Here is a 27,437-nt window from a genome sequence, read left to right as displayed (position 1 = left end):
TTGCCTTTGGCCAGGAGGTGCCATGGTGGGAGCGTGTCTGAGGGGACAGCAGGACCGGAGCGTGTCCAAGGGCACGGCATGGCAGAGGCCATCAAGGTGCAGGGTTGAGCAGCATCCCTCGGTAGCAGAGGACATTGGAGGGTTTGGCAGCCCCGAGATCCAACAGGAAAATCTGCGATTTCCAAGTTCAAGTTCAAGTAGAGGCTGAGGAGGAGGAGGATGGTTGGGCCAATGTCCTTTCAGTGTCTCTGATGAAGGCAAAGACCCAAAAATGCTGGGTTTGGGGGTTCTCTGCAGAGTGTTTTCTCTTCAGAAAAGCCTACATAGAATCATAGAATCATTTTGGTTGGAAGGGACCTTCAAGATCACGGAGTCCAACTGTTAACCCAAGATTGACAAACCCACCACTACCCCACGTCCCTCAGCACCACATTTACCCGCCTTTTCAATACCTCCAGGGATGGCGACTCCACCACTGTCCTGGGCAGCCTGTCCCAATGCTTGATAACCCTTTCAGTGTAAAAATTTATCCTAATATCTAAACCTCCCCTGGTTCAACTTGAGGCCATTTCCTCTTGTCCCATCGCCTGTTCCTTGGGAGAAGAGCCTGACCCCCCCTGGCTGCCCCCTCCTTTTGGGGAGTTGCAGAGAGCGAGAAGGTCTCCCCTCAGCCCCCTTTTCTCCAGGCTGGACACCCCCAGCTCCCTCAGCCGCTCCTCACAAGTTCTCCAGACCCTTCTCCTTGTGCTCCAGACCCCTCACCAGCTCCGTTACCCGTCTCTGGACTCGCTCCAGCACCTCAAGGTCTTTCCTGTGGTGAGGGGCCCAAAACCAGACATTTCCAGGTGGGGCCTCACCAGTGCGGAGACAGGGGGACGATCCCTTCCCGCCTGCTCTTCAAAGTCATCTCCCGGTGAAACCACGAGCGATCGGATCCGCTTCTCCCCCATTTTCAGGACAAAACTCCTCAGGACCGGCGGCGGCGGGGCCTGGCCTGAGGCACCCACCTGCCGCCATTTTGGGGGCCCAAACCACAACAATCACACATCACTCCCGGTGTGGGAGGAATAGGGGACATTGCCGGCTGGCCGCCCGCTCGCCCTCAACCTCTTGTTCGTTGCGGGGGGTCGCCTCCGGCCCCGCTCCGGCGGGGTACAGCCCTAAGGCTGCCCCTCACCCCGACCCCGGTTTTGAGGGCCGCTGTCCCTTTAAGACGCCCGGGAAGGCAAGGCGGGGCGGGGCCACTGCGCCTGCGCGGCCGGACGGCGGCCGGCGGGGAGCGGAGGGCGCGCGCGGATTGGGCCGCGCGCGCCGCCGGCGGCTCCTCCCCCTCCTCCCTCCGTGAGGGGGCGGGGTGCGTCACGTGACTCCGGCGGCGGCGGCTCCCGGCGCGGTGGACGCTGGAGGCCAAGATGGCGGCGGAGCTGGTGGAGGCGAAAGTGAGTGAGCTGTGTCGCCGTGCCCTCGCCCTGCCGGTGGGGCCCGGGACGTGTCGGGCAGAGCCAGGCGGCTCCTGGTGGGGGGTACCGCGGGCGGGCGGCGCGGTCCTCGCCCAGGCCGCGGCGGTGAGAGCCGGGGGGGGGCGGCGCCCCGGGTCCGCCCCCCCCCCTCACCCCCCCCCCCCCCCCCATCCCTTTTACCTCAGGGGCTGCCCCGCCCCGCCCCGGCCTCTGGGCCCGGCCGCGGCTCCCGCCGGACCCCGGGCCCGGCCCAGCCCGGCTCCCAGCCCCGGGGAGCCGCCCGCCCCCGGGCCTGCCGCCGGGCCTCCCCCGTAGTTAATTCCCGGTGATTAATTAGCGCAGGTGGCTTCTCCCCGCCGCCCGGCAGAGCTCCTTCCCCTGCTCCCTGGGCCCTTCGCCCCTTCCCTGCGGAGCCCCGGGCCGGTCGTGCCAGGCCGGCCCTTCGCGGCCTGCCCCGGGCTCTCCGGCCGGTTCGGGGCCGCGGCCGGCGGGGCGCGGAGTGGAGCTGTCCAGCCGAGCCCGGCGGGAGGAGGGCCCGCGAGCCATCGGGCCGGCTTTGCCCGTCTCGCCGCGGGTCGGGGGATGGTGGTGAGACAGGGACTGCCCAGCGTTGGGGCAGAGCCCCCGGCTCTCCGTGGTGGGGAGGCTGGGGCGGCCTCTGGGGCTCCCCTGTGAGGTGAAATGTCTTCACAGCAACCGTGCCTGAAGTGGCGTTGTGATTCCAAGGTGTCTTGTGCACCCTGTTGGGGCTTTGGCGGCAGGGAAAGAGCCCCCACTTTGCTGTGGGATTCTCCTTTTCTCTCCGGGTCCCTGTTCACTGCCACCTCTCTGGGAGTCGGGGCGTCTCCATGTCCCGCTGCTGGCGCAGAGGAGCGGCTGGTGGCACTTGAGCGGCCTTCACCCATCAGTGTTATGGGGAGGCTGGTGCTGAGGGTGGTACTGACCAACACCAACAGATAGAGAGTGTTTAGCGCCTGCAGGATCATCGGTGAGGATGTGGCTAGATGGTTGCAAAAATACGATTTGGAGAGGCTTGTTTTAGGAGGCACTGCTTTATTCCTGCTCTTGGGCCCTTCTTGGTGTTGGACTCCAGGGGAGGTGATATGCTTCCAAGGCATTGTGGTTGCCCCCATAGCAGGTGTTTGATGGGCTCCTTGCTGCTCATATGCAGGGCTTCCTCAGAGGGAGGAATAAACTTGAGTGTTAACAATCTCAGTAGTTAATGGTATCTCTCTACCGCTCATGCTTTTGTGCAGGTCCAAGCCTCAGTGATGGGTTTTCTTTGTCTGAAGCTTATTCTTCTATTACTGCTCAAATCCGGTCATATTTCTGGACCTTAAATCCTTCTAAATGTAAACTACAGAAGCTCAAACTCCACTTTACACACTAGCAGTCCCAAGTGACCGGTGGTGAAGAAGCAGTGAGTTCAGGAGTACCTGTCTCCTGTGGCTTCCCTGGTGCCACACTGTTGAAGTACTTATACTGCCTTGACATATTTATTGTTGAGGATAAATTGCATGTTTGTAGAATGCCTCAGAGAGGACAGTACACTCTCCATTTTGGAGAAAACCGAGACACAGAAACCGGATTTCTCCAAGATCACACAGGTGGTACCTAGCAAAGCAGTGACATGAATCCAGATCTCTCTTGAATCCTGACTTTCTGGCAATTAAACATTGTTTCTTTCCTCTTTAAAGTTATCTGCCTTTTTGCTCCCATCAAAAGTATTTTGGGACATGTTACAACTGCTAAAAATTTTAACTACAGCCAGTGACATTTGTGTAACACCTTTTGGGCTTCCAGATTAAATGACAGATTTCATGAAAGAAGAGAAAATAAAATGGCATTTTCTCCATAGTCTAATTCCCACACATGCAAAAGCATCTGTTAAATGGTTCTGGAGTTAGAAGTAGCTTTCTTAATTTAAAATAAATAAATAACTCCATAGTGTCTTATTCCAGGAAGTTACAAGACTACTGTTAACTTCCACAAAAATCTGACTTTTATGTTTTTGTTTTTTTTAAATTATTATAATTTAATTCACAAACAAGAGTGGAGTATAGGTTGGAGAAAAGAGGGTGGGTACCCAACTCTGCTTCTGTTTGGTTTTGTGTTTTTTGATAATTTTTTTTACTGTGAGACAGCTGGGGTTTCTTCTTGAATGCCAGGGTTTTCCACAAACCAGGAAGGATATCAAGTGAATACATGTGCATACCTGTCACGTATATTTTCAGGGCAGCTTGAATTTTAAAAAACATGACCTCGATAAGTTTGTCTTGCACATTCATAATGCTGCTTTGTCACAAGAAAGAACTGAAACATCAGTCTCACCAGCCTCTAGCAGTAGTTTTAACAGAAATAATTTCTAGTTCTTAGTCTGATGAAATGTTGCCATACAGTGTAGCATGGTCTTTGAATCTGCTGACGGTTACAGGCCTTCTGAGTTTCCACAGCAGCAAGAGAGCAAATTTTTGAAGATGAAGATAGTTGTTGTTTTTTTTTTTTACTGTTTATCAGAACACTGAAATTGATAATACTGGTGCAACTGCAAAGGCAGCTGCTGGCTGTGATCATGGGGGAGAGCTTGGCAAAGCACCCAAATAGAGTTTGGAGGCATTGTTCTCATGGGAACGTGTTCTCTGTTTAATAGTCTTTTAATATTTTTCCTGTGGTCTAAAATGCATGATATTTTTTTAAAGATCCTGTGTATGTAGGAAGGATTCTGGAGGGTTTTTTTTGCCCATGCAGATAATATACAGGTGCCCTGAAATACAGTGCGAAAGGATTGGCATCCCCAGTTCACTTAAATATCACCTGCCTTCCAGTTCACATTGATTTTCTTTCTTTACTTCACTCTAATAACGTTTTAGATGAAGTTTTTGATGCAGCTCTCTCACCCAGAGGGGCCTGGGAAGTCTGGATGTTTCGAGGCTCTGTGCTAAAGGACTTGATGTGCTCTTTCATGTGTGGGGCCTGCTGGTTGAGATGTTTTCCTTTGTGGTCACTCTTGCTTCCAGTCAAACTGTCTTGAGGATACTTAGCATTTATCACAAGTGACTTTTGAGTGATTTGATGACTATCATGGTGTTTTTCCCATTTTGGTGATATTTCAATTGATGGTCTCCTCTGTATTTGCTTTGCTCAAACAAGCACCTAAGAAATGGGATGCTCATTAGGTGAATAACAGCTCATTTGAACAGAAGGTTTGGTGTCTGTCTTATAAGGGATTTTTTAGTATTTTGCATTCCAGTTATAGAGTATAGTGCAAACTGACACTTTGCCTTTTTATAACTGTAAGAACGTTTTTAATTTTTTATCCCCTAGAACATGGTGATGAGTTTCCGAGTCTCAGATCTTCAGATGTTGCTGGGTTTTGTTGGCAGGAGTAAAAGCGGACTTAAACATGAACTAGTCACCAGAGCATTGCAATTGGTCCAATTTGACTGCAGCCCTGAAGTTTTCAAGAAAATTAAAGAGCTCTATGAGACTCGCTATGCCAAGAAGAGCTCTGAAGTCGCACAGCCTCAGCCGCAGCAGCACCGGTCTCCCGAGGCACTCTCCATACATTCATCATACGACCGTGGGAGCACCGTTGCTCGGACTTCTATCTCCACTACTAATATTGACTATCCTGCGCTCTATGGGAAATACCTTAACGGACTGGGAAGGTTGCCACCCAAAGTTGCGAAGCCCGAAGTTCGGCTGGTAAAACTTCCCTTCTATACAACCCTGGATGAACTGTTGAAGCCAACAGAATTAGGTGAGTTTTGAAGATGCTGGTGCGTTTGTGATGGACTTGATCTGGGAGAGAAAAGTGAAACAGGTTTAAGTGTCAAAAAGGTGACAGTGTTTGCAAGGATCTGTAAGGTCGCGTGACAGAGGAGAGAGTGATTAATATGGTGGTGGATGCCTTTCTCTCCCCTCAGAGTTTAGAGAAGAATATTTATATCTGGTTTTTTTTTCCCTTGCCTTAAAACAGGAATGTGGTCGCTTTGAGATGTAATTTGAAAGCCCCTCTTGTTTGGCTGTAGCTTTCATAATGTTCCTTGGAAATGCTGCTGTGTTGCACGTTGCAGTCTTTTGCTATGAATCATAATCTGTCTTCTGTCTCCATAATTTGGCAGTATATTGATGAAGATCTTTCTGTGTTGGTGTCCCACCTGTGCATAGCAAGTATGCTGGCATATTCTACATTAATGCTGTTTTTCAGTGCTTAAAATACAGACCTAAAGCCTCCTATGGATGAAAGAGGGTCGTACACACATCAAACAGTATTTCTGGTTCTCTTTTTTTGTGCTTGTCACTGTTATTTGTGTGCGATGCTGTGTGTTTTGAGGGGCAACTAGGAAGACTGGAAGAAGTGCTTTTTTCCCCACGCTGGGGCTAGGAGTCTGATTTTTCATTATTTTAATTCTGAGAAACAGAGAGTATTGTCACGGATGTTAAATATAATGTTCTCATAGCAAAGACTGTGTATGCAGAGGAGAAATATCATTGCGGTCTGCTGAGCCTCGGTGTCTCAAAGTCAATGTGGTGGCATCAGGCTTCACTACTAAATGAACCTAGAACTTGTGAAGCTGGTCTGTCTTTGAAAAAGATGTTCCATGTGGATTGGAGGGGAAAAAAAAGACAGATGAAGATACAATTGTGCAAAAAAAAAAAATGACTAAATTATCAGACTGTATGTAATTTTCACCTTCATTTGGAGGCATTAAATATGTTAATGCTGTGACCATTAAAACAGTCAAGGGGTGACTGCCAGCGTAAAGCTAAAATATTTTAAATGTTTTTTGGGGAGTGGGTTAGTTCAGTCTTAAATGTGGGGTGGCATTTGTTAGTCAGGAATGCAAATGTAGTCTTTTGAAGGAAAACAAATTTTCAAGCAGTGGAAACATCCAGAGAGAGGAGAAGAGCCTGGATATACTTTGATTAACAGATTTTGTTAAAAGTTGACATTAAATTTTCTATATCAGATCAGAACCGAGGTCTCATTAAATTTAGTATCTCATCTCTGTTAGCTGACATCTCCCTCGGGTCAGCTTGTTCCCTAAAGCATATTTGACTAATTTTTCTTCTTGATGAGTGTTTTCCGCTTAACAGCGGGGGATTGGTGGCGAGTAGCTGGGTATGAGCAGATGTTCAGTCTTCATGGTCCCAGTCAGCTGTGCAAAACCTAGCGACATCTTCTAGACACTTGTTTTATTTTCCCAACCTGGTGACCTGCAACTGTAATTCCTTCTGCCTACACCGATGGGAATAAAGGAGCGTTTGTTTCTCTGTAAAACTGGTATTGTTTCACCACTGCACAGATATCAGCAGCTCTCCATTGCTACCTGGAACAGCCGGGTGCTGGAATAACTTCTGATGTTAGAAGTTATGCCCCTGTGGGGCTCTGCTTAGTGTGGAAGGACAATAAAACAAAGTACTCTGAGGAAAATGGAGTGGTTTTCCATATGGAAGTTGCACCAGTTCATGCTTTGTTTCCCAGATTTCCCATTCCATGTAAACTCGTAGCGTGGAAGTACCCAAAGGAGATTTAAGATCTCGGATCCATTTAGAAACAGGCTGCTGTTGTAGTACCCCATTTCCGTAGGTGACAAAAGAGGTATTTTAAGCATATAGCCATGGTGGGAGTAGGGGAAGCTTAATTTATATGTTCTGGACTTCAGTTGGAAGCATCTTTATTAATGAAAAGGCTCTCTTGCCTCTTTGAGATGATTGTTTTGAGGTCAAAGGTGAGGTGGGCGATGCCTACTTTGGTCTGTAGGCAAGTGGATTCCCTGAAGAACTATCAAATTACTATTAGACTTGTAGTCAAAGGTGGCTTCAGCTAAAAGCAGATAGATTAGGTCCATTGCAGACCAGCTAATATCTCGTATTTGGTAACTGTGTGCACAATTTCAGTCAATTTAAGTATTGAGTTTAGCATCTGAGTTATCTACATGAGAACAGCTTCTGCTGCAGCTTTCTGGTTTGGTCGAAGGATGTCAACATGAAAGAATTCTTCTAATTTACTGAAATCTCTGCAATTCTCTTGGGTAGATAAAGCTTAAAATTAAGATTGATCAGATACCTTTTTAGAGGGAATGAATACTAATATCTTTCCTGCATTGTATTTTAAGTAGCTAACAAGCAGAGTATTTATATGAGCTCTGTGGTTTCTGAGCACCTTGCCGATAAGCGTACTTATCCTCTGGCACCTTTTTGGGCAAAGGCAGTGTGAATATAGTTTTTGACAGTAATGGTGGGCTGTGAAGATTTCTGAATGATTTTTTTGTTTTTCCAAATGTTTGTTGTGACAGCCCGTACTTGCTGTCGATATTGAGGCTTCTGGTCTTCTCCTGGAGACGCGCCAAAGGAGATCTTGCGGTGCAGCTGTGGGAGCAGAAGGCCATGTAGGCTGGGAGGTCCTGCCACTGTCAATGTAAACAGGATTTGTTTGGTTTTGTCCTTTTGATAATACCTGCCTTGCTGCAGTGGCATTGCTCTTCGGCCGCATGGGATTAGTAAAGCTGCTGCTCCAGCCACCTCCTCTGAAGCCTGACTGCAGCCACTGTAAACAGGGCCACTGATTTTGTGGCAAAGGCAACTGCCTTCCCCTGGCTGCAGAGCAAACGCCGCTGCGTTGGGCGATCTCCAAGGAATCCCAGCAAAAGCACGTGCTCAAACTGTTGCTATATCCACCTAAACAAACTGTGGTGTGCATTAAAATGAGGGCTTCTACCGCTTACAAAAATAAAAGATGTCATACAGTCAACTTGCCTTGTCTTCTCAGGCTCCCACAGGAACAAATGACCTTCAGTCTAGTCAGAGTAGTTCCAATAGCCAAGGAGGAAAAAAAACCCAACCCTATATATTGTATTGTGCCCTGAGGCGGGCTGTTCTGGAGGTGCAGGGATGTGAACGAGGACTCACTGCAGGCTCCTCAGCCCTTCAGAAGCCTCTCGCCCGCAGCTCATCTCTGGCTGATCTGCCCTTGGGATCTCCAGCCTTTGGGATCTCCAGCCACGGTGATGACAATATGGTCTCTCTTTCCTGGGGGTATATAATGCCTTTAGAGAGTTTGACTGAAAAAGTATAATAGTGAGGAATGCTATGTTTTTAAAAAAAACAAAACAACCCTTGTTGCAGGGAAACCCTAAAACCTGAAATCAACGTAGTCCTTATTTTGCATGGCATGGTCCAACCTGCCGGATCAAGAACTGCAGAACTGCTCAAAATAGGAATCTATTGCAATCACTTGGGCTAAATTCTTGAATATGGTTTGCCAAGTCGTTTTGGGTTTTGGAAGTTTTATGTCTTGACTCATTCTGAGGATTGCTGATCGAGCTCAGTCTTCAAAATTGATTTCCTGCTATTGTCAACTGTTAAAATAAATTGATCCCAGCAGCCGTTTTACAAGGAGCCGAGTTGTGTACTCGGCATCTATCCTGGAGAAAGGATGAAACTCAGTTATCTTAAAATATTTACCTTTAAAAAACTGTAAATTTTTTTTCTGGCTGCTGAGCAAAGAAATGAGTAGCTGATTAGGTACCCTAAAAATGTATCTCCTGCAACATGACTTATTTTGAAGGAGAACTGGGTCTTTACACAGGTCTGCATAAAGTCTTTGGGGCAATATTCTCTTGCACTTTTCTCCGAAGCATCCAGTTCTGATTGCTGTTGGCAACAAGGTATGCATGGACACATCCTGAGTATGTATCTTTTTCATTTTTGTTTTCCCTTCGGCTCATTTTTGTCCAGGTAACACTGGAGTGCTTTGTGTGACTCTCCAGCAGCTTTCTGTGAGCACAGTTTAGCAGCACCCCTCGATTCTTGCACGGAGAAGGGTCTTTCACAGTAAGAAATAAAGAAAATGAGGAGCACGTGCTGCTGCTGCTCATTTCTCTTACTCCACGCACAAAGAGGAGAGTTGTTAACTAAGTAGCATTTTTTATAAAAGAAGGGTGAGCTAATAATAAATGCAAAATAAGATACGAACAACTTCTCAGTTGTCCTAATCGGGTTTGCTTTGTCTTCGTGTAGGTCAATAATCAGGAGGACGGTGTGTCTAGAGACAGTTATTTAAGCAACAATATTAAAATGATTTGTTGTTCTTATCATTTATTTATCACTTTCTAAAAATAACAGTCCTTATGAAGTGCTTTACCTCTTGATTGTTGTTTTGGTCTAGAGACATTTGGATGGAAACTGGAATTAAGTTAAAAGTCCATAAAGATACCTTAATTTTATTTATTTTTTTCTGAAAGCCTTTTTTACATTTTTAAAGCTGAATTACAAAGGGAAGTATCCGTAGTTGGTAATCAAGTTTGTCGCTGTGTCTTCCAAAATCTTTGAGCTGCTGAGATTTTATCCTTCCTTCGTCTCCTCTTATTCATAGACAGTAAAGCACGCTTTTCTGCTTCTCGGATTCTGCTATCTTGGCTTTGAATAAACTAGCAATTGAAGTGCTGCAAAGGAAAAAAAATCCAATTCTTGCTAAAAAGAAAAAAATAAAAGCTGTTTTATCGCTTCCTGTTCTTTGTGTTTATCCTACGACTTTCACCAGCTCAGGGCCTTGACTTCAGTTGGAAATGTGTCCTGACAATAAAATTTAGTGTGTTGGAATTTAATAAAAGGTACTCAGCGGAAGTCGTAACATAAGTTTTCCACATCTCAAGCTTAATTTTAGCCATGTTAAGTGCATTCGATCTTAAAATTGTGGATGGATAAAAGGCCAATTAATGCTGGGTTCTCAGTTAAGTGTTTCGGCAAGCGGAGTGCTGTAACACCCTGCCTATAAATGCACCCTCAAGGTCATGTGTTTGTAAGTCATGTTGTGTCTCTTACAGCTGTTTTTTGTGATGCCTTTTTATTATCAAAACTGATCCTTGCTGTTGCTTCCTTTCTTTTCCAGAATTGGTCTGATCAGTCTGGTGGTTTCACGCTTTCATGTCATGCATAGATCTCTTCTTATGCTTGAGCTCTAGTCTCCAGACTCTGACGCCACTTATGGTTTGTTCTTGTGTGAACACATGACTGTTGGCTCATTGATTATTTGAGGGGAGGAAAAATAAAAAAAAACAAACCACCCAAGTCAAAATCCACTGTGTACTGTTAGCGTGCTAACTAGCAAAACAGGCAAGCAATAAATGAGCAAAGCTGTAATCAAGGGTAGATTTACCAAAATTAATGATGATTGGAGTTCTTGTACAGCTGTATGAGAGAAAACAAGACTTAGAAGTAAACATAGCTCAGAAGATAAAAAATCACCTTGTGCTTAGCAATGTAAGAAGAGCTAGTTATTATCAGTTTGATGATCAGTCTTTTTTTTTTTTTTTCCTCTTCAGTTCCACAGAGTAATGAGAAGCTTCAGGAAAGTCCGTGCATTTTTGCTTTAACACCAAGACAAGTGGAGTTGATCAGAAATTCCAAGTACGTCTCATTGTGTATTAACAGCGCAAGAAAATGTAGCTGTAGAATTCCTCTGTGTTCCCTCTCTGTGGAAGCTTTTGTTCTCTGCAAGGAAACACAGTTTGTTTGAGGACATTAGCAGACAGGCTACTTCTCATGTAAAGCAAATAGCTTTCGGGGAGGTGGGAGGTACAATTTTACATGTCGAAGTCCATAAATTTCACTTTTGCTCCTCTAATCTTGCCTTCGAATAGTACATTTGGGCAGGAAAAGCAGTATGAAATTGTCGATGACCTAAATTCTCTGTTGAGCTCGTGTTGTGACTATTTACAGATTTTTTTTTTTCTTTGTATCAAAAGTTCAAAAGCTATACATGTAACACTGTTTGCATCTGAAAGAAAGCTTCCTTGCTGTAAAGGATACTATAGTAACTGCATAAGAAAACATCTTGCACCGATTAGGATTTACCCTGACCTCTGTCCTGACGCAATTTTTGATTCAAACAATGAAATGCTTAGGAGATGTGGGTGCAGGCATAAGGCTTCCTCTTTTGCTGACCCGCTCCCTTGGTCCTTGCTGCCACGAAAGGACAATGATGCAGGAGAGGTCCTCCAGAACTAAGCATAAAACCTTTAAATATTTCTCTTTACGGTAAAATCGTACTGTGATCGTAGAGTCGGAGAAAGATGATGTTTCTGGAATTACCCAGTAGGTCAACAGAAGCGGTGCAGGGCAAGCTGTTTGAAGATTTAACAGAAAGGAAATGATATACCACGGAAGTCTTTAAGGGTGATAAAAGACTACACGTGTTGTAGCTGATTTTCGACGCTTTTTTCTCCATATATTCAAATTTATGAGAAAACTTGCCCTGTCAGTAACACAATGTAAATATGTCGTAGCAGGGGTTTCAATAAGAGTCTAGAATGGTCAATCAGCGCAGGTCCGTCTTCTTCCACTGCCTGTGGGTAGCATCCAGCTGTGTTCCCCACATCTCAAACCGCTGCATCAGCTCCTGCCTGTCAGCTGAACCAAGGTTCCATCCCTTGTACTCCCAAAATAAAAATATTTATACTAAAACACAGAATTGGAATGTGAAAGGCTTTCAGAGGCAAACCCAGAATAATTTTGGGGTCTTACCTAATGCCTTGGATCCTGTGCAGAAATTAGAGTATGTTTTGCACCTGTGTACAAAGACTCCTAATAAAATACCTTTGTTCTGTGATACCTTTCCTGATACCAGTTGAAATCCTGTTACAGATAGCACTACCAAAGTTTGCAATATTAACGGTTGTTCTGTTGGTGCCATAATACTTGGTTTGCATGAACAGCTTTAGCTGAATAATTGAACAAAGAGAGTCTTGAAAGAAGATTGTCAGGTAGACCTGACCTTAAAACCTAGTTTTTGTAAATGCTTACGAATCAGCAAAAGGATGTCAGGCAAATTGATAGCTTTCACCCTTTACAGACTTGAAAACCCAGAGAAAGACTGTAGGATGGTGCACTAGGGGAAAAAAAATAAAATAAAAAACATAGGACCACTGATATTTGCAGGTGGAGTTGTTGAATTTAAATAAAATTGTGTAAAGTAATTCTTTAAAGATCTATTGGAAAAAAAAAAAGAACTAAAACTCTTGAGTCTGGCAAAAGTGATGGCTGGCTGATTTTGGTTCTTCTGGGGTTTTTCTGGGTTGTGGGCGTCTATTTTTTGTTTGTTTTATTTTTGTTGTTGTTGTGGTGTGGGTTTTTTTTTACATAATTTATCTGAAGCTTCTGTTTCTTCTTTAATTTACTAGGGAATTGCAACCCGGTGTGAAATCGGTTCAGGTTGTGCTAAGGTATGTTTGAGCATGGGGTTGACTTAACATCAGGTGCAGGACAGGAGAGGAGGGAATGCGCTACCAAAATGTATTAACTTTCAATGTGGTTTTCATAGCTACAAAGATAAATTAGATTCCATGGTTTGTTCACATGCCTAACGCTGGCATCTTAAACTCTGCTTTCTAACCTCTTCCTACACGTACTGCCTGAGTTAGTGCTGCAGTAGAAAACAGCAGCGTGTTGGATTTTGCTGCCCAGGTATCGAGCCTGCATCCGATCTGGGAGAGCCAAGTGGAATTGGCTTTGCTTTGGCCAGACGAGGGAGCATGGGTTGGTGTGGTGATGGTTGGCTGCTGGTAGCTGTTGATGTGCAGAGGGCTTTGAACATGCAAACAGCGTGGGGATACTGAGAGATACATGTCGTTTCTTTACAGAATCTGTTACACAGACACTAGTTCTCCTCAGGAGGATCAGTACCCTCCGAACATTGCAGTGAAAGTGAATCATAATTACTGCTCGGTGCCGGTAAGTCAGCTCAGCCAGGAGGTCTGACATTGCAACTTTGGAAGTACTTGTGTAATTTAGAAAGAAATTGTTTTCCTGATGAATGCAGACAAGAAGCCAGAGTATAAAAGTACCCTGCTTAGTTTAAAGCTAATTTTGCAATGGATTAGCTATGTTGTTAATAAACTGTTCCTGCAAAAAGACTTTGCACTCGGTCTGACTGTGCACCTCCCTTCTACTCCCCCCTTTGAAAACTGTGAGTGAGTAGAATTTAGTGAAGCTGATGAATAGATGTACCTACGTAGAAACATCTTCAGTAAAAAAAAAAATGTATTTATTTAATCTTTCCGCCTTAGGGCTACTATCCATCAAACAAACCTGGAGTGGAACCTAAAAGACCCTGTCGTCCCATCAACCTCACCCATTTCATGTACTTGTCTGCAGCGACCAATCGCATCACCGTTACCTGGGGGAATTACGGGAAGGTATGTGCCGAAGGAGATCACAGAGAACTGCGCAAACGAGTGCAGGAGAGCAGCCTCGCTCATTCCTTCCCTTCCTTCTCTCACCAGAGTTATTCCGTGGGGCTGTACTTGGTGCGGCAGATGACCTCGGCAGAACTGCTGCAGAGGTTGAAAACCATTGGGGTCAAACATCCAGAACTCTGCAAAGCGCTTGGTGAGTACAGCTGCGTCCGCAGTGGCGTGGGGAGGTCCGCTGTGTGCCTGTCAGACTGCAGCATTCCTACCAGCCGGGCTGCTCGAAATGCGCTCGGGAACAGCTGCCAAGTTTTATACAATTTCTTTCCTGCATTTGTATCGAAACACTTTTTTTATTTGAACAGACTTGCTAAGCTGTATGTCAGTCGTGTGAAATTGCCCCCAGCCTGTGTGCAAGTGCAGCGCTTCTGCAGCGCGTGTTTCTCGTGGCTCTGCAGAAGCTCTGAATCACTTTAGTTGGATTTAGAATTTGTCCCCAGGTCGTATCGTGGCGAGTGCCGCTGAGGCCCAGTGTCGTTGCGGCGCAAATGGCTTCATGCCTTCACCTGAGTAATTATGAGCTGACGAACATTACCACAGCACCTCGGCCTTGACCCGCACTATTTCCAAAGGAGATTTCTGGAGCAAGGGATCCTGGTGAAAATGTCCTGCTGCCCCAACCCCCCTGGGAATCCTGGGGGCTGGCAGTGGGATTTCACCACCAGCACTATCATATGCGTTGAGAGCTTCAGAGAAGAGATGATCCCGAGAGATGCTTATCCTAGACCAATCAGGTAAATCATCATGGTATGAGGCAAATGCAAAACATTATTGAAAACGAGGGGAAATGACCTTTCCAAGGTAGAATCTGACTTGCAGCTCATGAGACTCTGGAGGATTTCCAGTTGTTTAATGTTACTGGAGAGAGCATTCTTACGATTTAGTTCTGCATAGAACTAACACCGTGGATTGTAATGGTCTTTAAAACATACTATTCAGATCATCGACAACTCTTACGAGTATAATAAATATAATCCTGAAGACAGATGGTAGTTCATAAGGGAGATGATGATTTCAGGCATGTCCAGTCTTCAGATGCCTAATGCGCATTGTGGGACGCGCTGCGGCTTCGGCAAACTTTGGATCTTCATCTTAAATGCAGCGTTTCTGCAGCAGATGCTGAACACTTCTAGAGCTGTGTGCCACACCAAATAGTGTCCATGGCAGTCTTGATCCTATTAGACCACTCTGACAGCCAGCACTTAGTTATTGACATAAGAAATGAAAATTCCCATTTCTTAAATATCCACCATTCTCTGAAGCCCAAGGCACTGTCTGTGCTCCCTTTTTTGCTCTTCACCAGAACCTTAAATGAATTGAGCAGAGGCTGGCTTTTGAGTTGTCCTAAACTGCAGAGGATCCTCTCATTCTCCTCAGACCCTTCACACTTCTTGAAGCCCATCTTAGCAGTACGTGGTGTTCCCTTTAAACGAGTGCTTGCAGGATGGCCTCTCGATCCGAGAGTGGCAGGAAGAGGTTCTTGTCATGGTTTGGGCAGTTCTGAAAGCAGCTTTCTTGCCTTTTCCACTCAGTAACAAGTGCGTACCTCCGGTTCTACTGAGTTAAATAACTAACGGCTTTGGCTGGACTTCGGGGCAGAGATGGGCTGCATTTGGTGACTTTAAATTTAAGCAAATAGGAGCATGGTCTTGTTTCAGTTCCTTTGGCCTGTTACTGCTTGGAGGTTGTTTGGACGTCTGAAACTGGCACGCACAAGCAGCTTGTAAACTTTGCTTTTATAGCTCTGGTCTGTTCTGCAAATGGTTCCGTATCGCGTTCATGGCAATATCCCTCAGCACTCACTAAAGCTACCCTTTGACTTTGGTTGCGTCTTGGGGCTGACTCATCTTTTGTATATGCTTCTGTTGACTTTAGTATAGGGACATTGTCTGAAAACAGAGATGCTTACATACATGGCTGTGGATCCAAAAGCTGTCGTAAGACAGCTTGATTCTAATCAGGAGGTCCTAGAAAATGCCTGTTTCTCCTTCCCATGAATCATAGTAATTGATGCCTGGAGAATGCTCTTACAAAGAACTTTTACGAAAAATTAAGCTTGGATGAAAAGTCTCCTAATGTGAAGAAAACAACACCAACAACAATCTTGTGGGAATTTCACATCTGAGAAGTCACTCTCTAATTAGAGCTGTGTGTTGCAAAACTGCATGTAGCCTCATTGTCTGGAGACATCTTGTTATGATCTGAAAAGGTCAAAATAAATGGTTGACTTGCTCCAAAGAAAAATGGTGATGGAAGTGTCAAAGGCCTTTTCAGACAGCAGTGATAGCAGCAGCTACTCTTTAGGACTTGTATAGTAGTTTAAAGCTAATTTTCTGTGTTGATTCTGCACCTTGGTGTGGGACCTGCACGTGTGGGACCTGCACGTCTGCTGCTCTTTTTGATTTGCCTGCAGCTCCTCTGGGTTTTCCTTTCAGGACGCAGCAGCAGGGGCAGGATTCTCCACCTCTTTTCCTAATGTCTGTTTCTTTCCAAATATATGCTGGATCGCTGCTTGTGACTGTTTTTGCATGGCTGCCCTGCTCTTTGAGCCATCTGCCCTGGTACCTCTGGGTCTGGTTGCGGTTCCTGTGAAACAGTCTGCTGGAATAAATGAGCTGGCCGGCATATAAACTGAAGAGTTACAGCCCAGTAGCGCTAAGAGGAGGCTTGTTTATTTGATGGGGCAATGATAGGATGTGCTTCCCTGTCAATTTGGTGGTATCCCCTGTTTGCTCACTTCTGGGGGGACTTTCTCTGAATTTCAAGGGGCAGGGGGAGGCAGTTAACCCCGTCCTCTTGCCACTGATCTCGGAAGGGAATGAAATCCATCGTGTTTATGCTAATGACCAGATAAGACTAAACTGACTTCTTTCCAGAAGTCTTGCCATGTGCTAGAGCTCTGTCTGGCCACTCTTTCCCTCCCTGTGGGAAGTCCAGGTATGTGGGGGTGTCAGTCCCCTCCGAAGGGGGACAAAGTTAACTCCTAGTTGGCTGACTTGGTGTAATATTAACGTGACGAAGCTGGTCAGCAGTGTGATTTCCTGTATGTACCCCAGCAGCCCAGCCCATAGTTTGTAAATAAGAGGTGGAAGGGTTGCTAAGAGAGCATTAACAGTGTAGCTAGCAGATAACATGCAGCTGGTTGTCCTCATCCCAACACCTAAGTCCACTCAGTCTCCTTCATTTGCTCTGCCTGGATGAGAGGCAGCACGTGCCGTTTGGCTGGGAGACCTGGGTCATTGGGAAGGGGGATCTGTAAGAAAATGTGAGCTTCCTCAGCCAATAAATACTCCAGCTGGCCCGTAGACCATGAGCTGCCTGCTCATGCACAGGGTTTTTGGCTAGCCAAGCAGTGTCTCTACTGAGCTCTGCAGGTTTCTCAAGCCTGGTCCAATACAACAGCTTTCTGCCTCCTGTGGCCTCTGTCCCTGACTGGCAGAGGTTGTCATCTGTGGGGAAAATGACTCGTACGCAGCCAAGAGCTGTCGGTGAGCTGCTTGACCTGTGCCTACATGTTGTTTCCAAGGTTTAAGCTTGCATCTGTTAAATTTTGTGCTCTCTACTCTTACTGCAGTAAAAGAGAAGCTACGCTTGGATCCAGACAGTGAAATTGCCACTACAGGTGTTCGTGTCTCTCTTATCTGTCCGGTAAGTCTCAGCAATATGTTTTAGTCTGTTTTTGTCGTGAAACCCTATTCTCCTGCCAGACCAGCTTTGCAAGCTAACGAACCTTTTTGCTTAGGAGAGCTAACGAACCTTTTTGCTTAGGAGAAGTGTCTGGTGATTGCTTGGGTGGGTTTTATCGCTGATCTTCTGCTCTTTGGTTCAACAGCTAGTGAAGATGCGGCTGTCTGTCCCGTGCCGGGCGGAGACCTGTGCACATCTGCAGTGCTTTGATGCAGTCTTCTACCTACAGATGAACGAGAAGAAGCCCACATGGATGTGCCCTGTGTGTGACAAACCAGCACCCTACGACCAGCTAATAATTGATGGGTGAGTACATACGCTGCTCTATTCTCAGCTCCTTTCTTTTCTCCGCTGGGTGCGGCATCTTGTCTTTTGGTCTGTGCATCTGATTGAAGTTCGCCTCAAAACAAAGTTGGAAGCTTATTCTGCTGCTGCATAATATTCTGACTTAATTGTCTCAGTGTGTTAGAGCAAGGCTTGACTGTTTGTCTGCCGTTCTTAATTTTTGGATTACACTACAGTGTTTTGGAATCAAGCATTTACTACCTCACTCTTTTCATCAGGCTGATGAACCTGCACAACTAGCCGCCTTGGTTGACCGATATCATGCTGCCTGGAATAAACCACTTTATAAGCACCCAATAAGGTGATTTTTGATAGGAAATACCTTCCTGTTTTCTTGTCGATGTGAGGTCCTCATCAGCTTACAAGTGATTCTTGGCATGCTGTACATGTGATTGGGGGATCTTCTCTGCCAGCTATTAAACCGAACATCATGCAACATATAGCCCCCGAGATGGAGGTACAAATGCAGTATTTGGAAAGATTTTTTTTGTACAGTCTGTGTGACTGTTCCAGTACAATTTCTATGGCCATTGTGAGTACCTGGGTGCCAGGGATGGGAAGGATGCCTCAGTAGGAGCTCTTTCTGTGTTTTGCATGCCTATAGGGGGGAAAAAAGCAGGAGGTTCAAACTGCTCACTGCAGGAACAGGATTAAAATGATTTGGAAACACTGTCCGAGTTGGATGTTTTGTGGATCTACCTGGACCTCCTCTCCATGGTTCCTCTGGGGACACCCAGTGGTGGTTGATCCCTGCTAGCAGGCTGAGCCCGTGCAGCAGGACCTTGGGGGTGCTCAGAGGGCCCCGCGGGCTCCCTGCTGGGGGTCACCAAGCCCCTGTGGTGTGGGAGAGGACACCAGTGCACTTGTCAGGCAAATGGAGTATGCTGGGAGGGAACTGGTTGGTACAGCACTTCTAGAGTGGGTTTGTGAAGGGCAGACCACGCAGTTTTGCCCCATCCATGCATTTGGGTCTGTTTGCCGTACAGGGGCTGTTGCCTGCCCCATAGTGGGCCAGAAGGACAGAGCCACGCCAGCATCCCTGTTTTCAATATTCCCAGTGAGGCAGCCCCTGTCTCTTCTGCCTGAGGGATGTTCTTCTTCTACTGTCTCATTTTATGTGCCGTAGCTGGAGTGGTGCTGGAAAAGCACAGGAGGGAATTAAAGTAAATTCCAAACAGCGTTTGGAAAAGGGTGAGGCAAGAAGTGCATGGCCCGAGCCCTGCCAAGAGTTCTCCGGACATGAATTGGGGAAAGGTTGCTTTAGACTTAGCACTCAGCTTGGCATCTGGTTTTCGGTCCATCTGGGAATGGCGTTTCCCATACGTCTGGACTCGAGTTAGTGTGCTCTGTCGTTTTACCGAAGAGCAGAGGGCTCATCATAAGCTGGGAGAGCTGGAGCACTACAGTTCAGCAGTGGAGGTGATGCTTGTTATATCTGAGTGAGGTTGCAAAGCTTCAAAACGCAGCTGTGTGCCAAGAGGATTACTTTCAAACAGGAGATGTCCTCCTCCTTGTTGCACACCTGGTGGACGGAGTCTCGTATGCAAACTGCAGAACAAGCTGGGCTGTCAGCAGGGGCCACCTGAGGCAAACCGGAGAACTGCTTGTCAGCTCCAGAAATACGGATTCCAGAGGCTATCTCCAGAGAAGAGCACAATAAATTGCCTGGCTGTTTTCCAGGAGTAAAGGAAGGAATGAGTGAATTAATGTGAACAGTAATCTCCACCCACGCCCCCCGAAGGATCTTTGTTGCCTCAAAATGCAAGGAGCCTGTTTTATGGGCTGGGATCACTGACATCCGTAGTGGTGCTAGCCAAGCTGAGAGCAGCCCTGAGGACTGGTGGAGCAAGATGCCTGGTTCTTGGCTTCTGGAAAATGATCTCCACCCTCATGGCTTGTATAATTGGCCTCTAATGCAGATTCCCTCAAAAGTAGGGAGAGTTTAGAGAGAAACTGTTCAGGTGCATCCAACTCCCTTGGCACAAGAGGCGGTGAAGTGAGCAGACGAGTCTCAGCCTGGGCGGTATATTCCCAGGGCCAGGCTGATAATATTCTGAGTGTTGCTGCGTTTGTAGGTACTGATTTGATCCAGGAGTTGTGGCTTTTTAGACAGTCTGAAGCAGCCTAGGCATAGATAACCTGTTTGCTTTGTCCTCTGGCCAACACCAACAGGAAAATCCAGTTCCTTTGAGATCTCTAACAAGGCTGCTGAGACTGAAGGGGAAGATACGGGGGGTTGGATCGTGGTACCTCCACAGGTCAGCAATGTGGTGCCCTTCCTGGATGAGGAGGAGGTGGAGGTCGTCACTGGCGAAGGCTCTGCAGATCTCTTTTTCCCTGCTCTGCAGCGCTCAAGAGTGGGTTTCAGTGCCGGTTCGGTTGGATTAAGGTAGTCTTCAGACCTCCCTAAAGTAAGCTGCAGGGAACCTGGCAGTCCCAGCTGGATGTTGTTAGCCAAAAAAGGGGCGTAGGCTCCTGAGGAGGGAGTTGGTTGGTCGAGTCTAAGATCCTCTGGGCCTTGTCAGCTTTTTTGGAATTGCAACCTTGGTGGTTGCCCTGCTGGATGACAGGAGTGTCTGTGGAAATGCATTTCCTACGTGAGCGGGGAGAAAGCAGAAACTTTCTCCCTCTAGTGTGCCACAAATAGTTTTCTTGAGCTTGGAAGATTTTTGCTATTAGCTGTCCTTTATACTCAAGGAAAATGCTCAAGTCCAGAAGTGAATGAGGCCTTGCAGAACAGTGGTTCCAATAGTGTGTCCAAATAAACATCCCAAGCAAATGGTGGGGCATAGCAGGATAAAGCAAGTACTCAGTTTCTGAGGCACAATGAGCGAAAGCGGGGCCTCATCCTGGCTAGTGTCTCTGCAACGAGAGATGGCTGACATCGAGGTGTCTACGCTGGGTGTATTTTCAGTGGTGAACATGGGGTTTTTCTGTTGCAGGAGGCTGCTTACATTGTTTTGGTGGCTACTGTGGAGGCTTCGGGAAATAAAAATAGGAAGGAAGTCAAGTGCTGCTTGTTGGATTGCTTATTTCCTATTGTCATAGGGTATTTCGTCTTTGGCTAATGCCTTGGTGTGAACGTACCTGCACCAACCCTGACACAGCTCTAGATGGGGCATCAGACGTCTGTCTGGAAGCAGTACCACAGGCTTGGGAAACTGGGTGAAGAGGCAAGACTGTCTTCTAATTGCACGTAATTAAAATGTTAGTTCATGGTTTAGGTACGTTGTCAGAAAGGACGGGGATGGTTTGCACTGTCAGAACCTGTACTTGTTTTATGGGAAATACAACAAGCCCTTGACTGCAAGGGCTGTCTGTTTGGCAGCCTGCTAACACCAAATTTCTTTTAAATTCAGGGCTGTTTAAGGTGAAGATCCAGGTTGATGGCCCATCACTAAATGCGTTCTGCTGATTGCCTCGAGCTTAATAGATGGCATCTTTTCTCCTGTCCAGGCTCCTGTCAAAGATCCTGACAGAATGTGAAGATGCGGATGAAATAGAGTATCTGGTGGATGGCTCCTGGTGTCCCATCAGAGCTGAGAAAGAGCGGAGCTGCAGCCCTCAGTGTCCAATATTAGTTCTAGGTGAGTATCTCTGGGGCTAAAGACTTTAAATTACTGTAGGAAATGCGCACAAATTGCAAAAGTAGAGTTCCCCAACTGGCTTGGGAAAAGCTGTGTGATGCCTTAACGTGAGTTTGTCTCTCGGCAAGCTTCCTCTGGATAGCCCCTCCGTTTTCAGCCTCTCCAGAAATGAAGGGCATCACCAGGGCGCATCGCATCCCTGCGGAGAAGGGCCCGGCCCAAATGGGGTTACTCAGCAAAGCTGGGTTGTTGCCAGAATGTCATTGAACAAGTTTGTCAGTAGATGCATCTCTGCAACAACCCCTGAAATATCATTGGCAAAACCAGCCCGGAACAGCACTGTATGTTTTTTATAGGAAAAGAGGATTTTGACCAGAAGGGCTGTCTGTTGGGCAGCCTGCGCAAGGTCGGGTCCCTCTAGCAGTGGTGGTGTCTGCTGACAGGGCTGGCAGCGTAGTTGTGTACGTTTGTGTAGTCTTGCTTTGGCCAAGGCAGTCCCTGCCATCTCAGGCAGGTGCCATTGGGCACTGTGGCAAGTCCTGACCCTGGAGAGAGCATCAGGTTTGTGGCATCCTGGAATCACAGGTCACCAGGGCCTGGAGACCACCTCAGACCGTGGAGAGGGGCAATGGAGGCCGTACAGGTTGGGGGGGCGGCGAGCCAGTGTGGGCCATGGTGGGGTCACACAATCACAGAATTTTGGGGTTGGAAGGGACCTCTGGAGATCATCTCCTCCAACCCCCTGCCCCAGAGCAGGGTCACCCAGAGCAGGTGGCACAGGAACACGTCCAGGTGGGGTTGGAATGTCTCCAGAGACAGAGACTCCCCCACCTCTCTGGGCAGCCTGTGCCAGGGCTCTGCCACCCTTAAAGGAAATAAGTTTTTCTTCAGGTTGAGACAGAATTTCCGATGTTCCAGTTTGTGCCCGTTGCCCCTTGTCCTGTCGCCGGGCACTACTGAGAAGAGTCTGGCCCCATCCTTTTGCCACCTGCCCTTTAGCTATTGCTGAGCATTGATGAGATCCCCTCTCAGTCTGCTCTTCTGCAGGCTCAACGAGCCCCAGGGCTCTCAGCCTTTCCTCAGCAGAGAGGTGCTCCAGGCCCCTCGTCATCGTCGTAGCTCCGCTGGACTCTCTCCAGTAGTTCCTGTCTTTCTTGAACCGGGGAGCCCAGAACTGGACCCAGCGCTCCAGCTGTGGCCTCCCCAGGGCAGAGCAGAGGGGGAGGATGACCTCCCTCCACCTGCTGGCCACACTCTTCTTAATGCCCCACAGGAGACCATTGGCCTTTTTGACCACCAGGGCACATTGCTGGCTCGTGGGCATCCTGTTGTCCACCAGGACTCCCAGGTCCCTCTCTGCAGAGCTGTTTTCCAGCAGATCAACCCCTAACCTGTACTGGTGCAGGGGGTTATTCCTCCCGAGGTGCAGGACCCTACGCTTGCCCTTGTTGAACTTCTTTAGGTTCCTTTCTGCCTGTCCAGGTCTTGCTGGATGGCGGCACAGCCTTCTGGTGTGTCAGCCAGCTTTGTGTCACTGGCAAACTTGCCGTGGGTACGCTCTGTCCCCTCAGCCAGGTCGTTGATGAATCTGCTCTTATTTTAGGCGGCTGCTTGAACGGTGTTTGTTTCCTGCACCCCTTCGCCGAGCGCCACGCAGCCATGAGAGGCCCCTAAACTGGGCCTGAAGTGGTTTAATTAATCCCTTCTCTTCCCCCACCTCTCTCAGGTTCTTCAGATGTGAACGGGCTGTTGCCCACTCCTAACGGTAATGGGGAGAACGGCAAGGCCACTGCTGATGTCGTGGATTTAACACTGGACAGCTCGTCGTCGGAGGAAGAGGAGGAGGAAGACGAGGAAGAAGATGATGATGATGAGGGACCCCAGCCAAAACGACGCTGCTCTTACGAGAAAGGTTTAGTTTCTGCCTGCTGACTGCGGAAGCAGCTCTGAATCTCAGAATGGACAGACTTGAATACTCTGGTGCTTATTAAACTGGAGGAGGGGGAGAAAGAACGTCCTCTCCCACCTCATCTCCCTTCCTCCCTGTTCTCCTTTGACTTTCCTATTCCAAATTAATCGTTAAAACAAGAGAAAAAGAAAGAAAAAAAAAAAAACAAAACGCAAACAAAACAAAAAAAAAAAAACCAAACCATTGAGCTGCTTTTTGGTTGGAAAACGACCCCACTCAAAGCCTGACCCTGAACTGGAGTCTGAAGTAAGGAAAGTGTCTTAATCCAGGCAGCCGGGATCCACAGCTCGCTGGTCTCTGCTGCCCTTCACCAGGACGGTTGGAATCGGTGGAGTTCACCTGCGCCATCGCCAGGACATCCGACTCCCCTGCATCTCCAAAGCTGTGTGCATTTTTATCGTCTTGTTAAATAACCATTCCTTAATTAATCTAAAGGTTTTTTGCTGGACGTGTGAGTCCGGGGCGGGGAAGGGGGCGGGGGGGGGGGTGGGGGGGGAGGGGGGAGCGGGACAGGCGAGGGGCGGGGAGGGGGGGGGAGCAGAGGGAGGTTTGTATAACACAGCATAGGGGGGATTTTTAGGGGGGGGGGGGACATGGGGTGAGAGGGAAGAGACGTACGGTTGGAATCGCACTGTTCTAGCTAGGAGCTCCAGCAGCTCTGCACCTCATGTAAAGAGACACGTTTTTGAATCTTTTAATCTAATCTGAAGGTAACGTAGAAATTGTGCGTAGTGACTCGTTTTAGTTGAGCAGAAGCCATGGGGAAGGGCGGGGAGGGCTCGAACCACAAATCTGTTGTATTTTTGAAGTGCAATAACTTGGTGTTTTTGAAGACTTAAAAAGAAAAAAAAAAAAAAAAAAGGGCTGCGCATTCCCTTTTCTTTGCGAAGGCTTTGTTTCTGGAGGCGGTGGCAGTGACCTGCAGGACAGCTGGACACCTGGCACGTGAGGAGGAGGAGGAGGAGCGGGGCTGGGGGTGGGGGGGGAGCGAGGGATGCTTTTGGGCCTTCGAGAAAATGCCAGGTTGGGGGGGGGGGAATCTCAGTTTCTAGCCAACTACCTCGGTAAACTCCAATTCAGGTTTCTTTCAGTCACGAACCAGTGTGCGGCCCGGCACCGGCGCTGCTGGCGGCACTGTTGGCAGGGTGTTGAGGACAGAGCCGAGGGACGATGCGCACGTGGAGCCCCCGCGACCACGTGTTAAACAGCCTCCGGACTTTTTCCACTTCTCTGTTCAAGACTTTGGTCCCAGACCCAAAGCTACTGCTATGCTCTTGGTGGCAAAACGTTGTTGCTTTTTGAGTTTCCAAATGGTAACGTTTTTGACTTTGTCTTAGAGAATTTTTTTGTTTTTGTTAATTAACTTTGCGTAGGCAGCTCTGCTGTTCCCACCGACGCCTCTGAACTCTGTGTTTTGCTCTGGACCTCGCTGACTTTTCTCCCCCGTAGACGAGGATAACGGTTGGGAGCGAGCTGGCCAGTGCCTCTGCCCCTCGCCGTGCCCTCGGGACGGGTGGCAAGTAGGAGCGATGGCCCCTTGCCCAACGTGAGGGACATCGCTGCAGCTGGGGCCGCCTGAGCAGCGTCCGGCCGCGCTGTACCGAGCCCCCCGAGCTCTGGGCGAGGGGCGTTCGGTGTCGCTGGGTGAACCCTGCACCCCAAAACCCTCCTGCCCCCCCCTCAGCCCCGTCCCGGGGCACCGCGGGGGGCAACGGCAGCAAAACAGCGCAACCAAAGCGACGGCGCTTTTCCCGCGTTAGAGGAAAAAGCGAAGCCCGGCCGGTCTCTCCTCAAGAGAAAAGCCACCAAGGTCCACCCAGAACTATTTTAAATCCTCGTTAGTGACTTGCCCAAAAGCAAAGAATTGTCCTCGAAATGCTGTCGAGCAGGAAAGCTCCGACCCGGCGTCTTTGGAGGTTTCCTCTCCAAATTCTCCCCATCCTCCCCAGTCTCTCCCGCCGCTGCCGTAGGATCCCGAACCCCCGGCACGGGAGGGCTCCGGGCTCCTCCGGCAGAGGCAGTGCCCGTCGCTCCCGGCCCTTCCTGCCTGAATTTTATCCGAGCAAACGAAAAATTGAAGGCAAGAAGGGCTGGGGGGGTGGAGGGGGGTTAAAAAAGCCCCACGTTTTCTCCCCAGGCGTGTTGCGGGGGGTCCGTGGGCAGGGGGCCGCAGGCAGGGAGACAGCGGGGTCTCGCTCCTCCGCTGTCCCCGGTCTCGCTCCCGCAGAGAAACTCTTATTTCTCTGACATAGAATTTTCTTTTTCTTCTCTTTTTTTTTTTTTTTTCCTGTTTGCGTGTAAGCAATATGTTTTCAGGTTTAAATGGGGGCGGGGGTGGGAAAGGGGGATTAAAACAAAACAAACAAACAAAAAAAAAAAAAAAAAAAACAAAAACAAACCTGGGTAGAGCTCAAAAATTAAGTTTAACTGTATAAAGTTCTGTGGCTCGCATCCCTGGCTGCACAGTAGCTTTAGAGTCCAGGTTGTTGGTTTTTTTGTTTTTTGGTTTTTTGTTTTTTTTTTCCTAATATTTGTGTATTAATTTAATTGCTCTTAAATTTTCCAGGCCAAGCCACTGTTTGGAAACATCACGCTTCTGTTACTGCTTTCTGTTTGAGTTGGCCAGCTCTTCCTGTACATATGTTTTTTCTTATATCCTGTTTTTTTCTTTTTTTGTAAAGAGAAGAGAAAAAACAAAAAGAAAATTATTTTTCTTTCCCTCAGTACACATTCTTCAAAGTTCAAATTATAGTGTTTGTTAAATAAAATGAAAGATTTACATTTAAATTCGCTGTCGGCTCGGTGGCGTTTTTTTCCCCGGGGTGGTGGGGGGGGGGGGGGCTCTGGGAGATCACCCCAAAATGAGCCCGAGGGGGGGGGGGGTGGCAGGAGGGTCCCGGGGTCCCCCCCCTGGGAATTGGGGGGCTGGTGCTCCCCAGGGCGAGGGGGGGGGGGTGGGGGGTGGCCGGGTGTCCCCTGTCTCCGCGGGCACCTCGGTGCCACTTCGAATTCCTCCACCTCCAGCGGATTAATCATTTTATTTATGAGGCTTAAAGTTCCAAATCCCGCTAAACCCGAGGCTTTGCCAGATAAACAGCCCGCTTTGCGAAGGCAGCCCGTTTGTGAAAACACAATTAGCAAAGCCTGTAATCTGCACTAATTACCGGGCCGGGCCGGGAGGTCTCCCCTCCGGCTGGCGGCGGCCTGGGGACCATGGGGGACACGGTGCCGGGGGGACGGCGCCCCCTTCACCATCGAGTACCTGCTGTCGGAGCGGGGAGAGGGGGGTCCCCGCGGCCCCCCAGCCCCTGGCCGCAGCCCCCCGCAGCTCCCCCGGCCCCCCCCGGGACCCGGGGACAAGCCGGCGCAGTCCTACATCGCCCTCATCTCCACCGCCATCCTCTCCTCCCCGGAGAAGAAGCTGCTGCTCTCCGACATCTACCAGTGGATCATGGACAACTACCCCTACTTCAAGAACAAGGTGAGGGGCCGTGATGCAAGAGCGAATCCCTTCCGGGGTGTTTTTTCCCCTCAGTTTTGGTGGTTTGGGGTGGGCGAACTGGGAGCTGAGCCCGGGGTGCTGGTGGCGGGTGGGGGCCGGGGCTGGGTTGGACTCACCGCGTCTCTGCTGACCCCAATCCACCGGGAAACCGCATGTGCCGGCGGCGTCCGCATCTCGGGATAATTTCAAGCGGTGCCAGTGTTGGTTTCTCCAGGCGCCGTTCACTCTGGTGCCTACTGACGTTCCTGCGGGGCGTGTGGCGGGCTCGGAGGGGCCCTTGGTGGCCACGGGCTGGCTGACGGCACCTCTCGGCCCAGGAGAAGAGCTGGCGCAACAGCGTCCGCCACAACCTCTCCCTTAACGAGTGCTTCGTCAAAGCCGGCCGCAGCGACAACGGCAAAGGCCACTTCTGGGCCATCCACCCCGCCAACCTGGAGGATTTTGCCAAAGGCGACTACCATCGCCGGCGGGCCCGGCGCCGCGTCCGCAGGTGAGCGGGGCTGGGAGGGGGTCCCGGGGGGGGTCCCCAGGTGGGGGGTTTGGGAGGTCCCGGGGGGGTTTGGGGCTCAGGGCTGACGCGGGTGCTCTGTTTCCCCTCGCAGGGTGAACATCGGCTACTACCACCCCTATGCC

At 48.5% G+C, this 27,437-nt stretch overlaps 1 protein-coding gene across 2 annotated transcripts; it reads left to right on the top strand.

The window, feature by feature from the left end:
* The first annotated feature begins 1,344 nt into the window (after positions 1 to 1,344).
* Positions 1,345 to 23,509, top strand: PIAS4 (protein inhibitor of activated STAT 4). Of its 2 annotated transcripts, none has more exons than XM_054181883.1 (11): positions 1,345 to 1,439; positions 4,785 to 5,220; positions 10,790 to 10,874; positions 12,647 to 12,688; positions 13,106 to 13,196; positions 13,532 to 13,660; positions 13,748 to 13,853; positions 17,289 to 17,362; positions 17,631 to 17,707; positions 21,203 to 21,333; positions 23,060 to 23,509. In XM_054181883.1, the coding sequence occupies exons 1-11, from the start codon at positions 1,413 to 1,415 to the stop codon at positions 23,263 to 23,265; spliced, it is 1,404 nt and encodes a 467-aa protein (XP_054037858.1). In that variant the 5' UTR covers positions 1,345 to 1,412; the 3' UTR covers positions 23,266 to 23,509. The 2 variants fall into 2 exon arrangements, with proteins under 2 accessions (XP_054037858.1, XP_054037857.1); XM_054181882.1 differs by having other exon boundaries at positions 17,547 to 17,707.
* The last annotated feature ends 3,928 nt before the right edge of the window (positions 23,510 to 27,437 follow it).

This window comes from Rissa tridactyla, chromosome 22, assembly GCF_028500815.1.
Source record: "Rissa tridactyla isolate bRisTri1 chromosome 22, bRisTri1.patW.cur.20221130, whole genome shotgun sequence".
Classification (NCBI taxonomy): Eukaryota; Metazoa; Chordata; class Aves; order Charadriiformes; family Laridae; genus Rissa; species Rissa tridactyla.
Note: the sequence above shows the minus strand (reverse complement) of the source record. Positions and strands in the feature narration are given on the sequence as shown.

What these genes read in the sequence shown, in the direction of transcription:
- PIAS4 (XM_054181882.1), top strand. Translation starts at nt 1,413, where the DNA reads ATGGCGGCGGAGCTGGTGGAGGCGAAA. An exon ending in GAGTTGATCAGAAATTCCAA is followed by an intron (nt 10,875 to 12,646) that starts GTACGTCTCATT and finishes TTAATTTACTAG; the next exon opens with GGAATTGCAACCCGGTGTGA. An exon ending in TCGGTTCAGGTTGTGCTAAG is followed by an intron (nt 12,689 to 13,105) that starts GTATGTTTGAGC and finishes GTTTCTTTACAG; the next exon opens with AATCTGTTACACAGACACTA.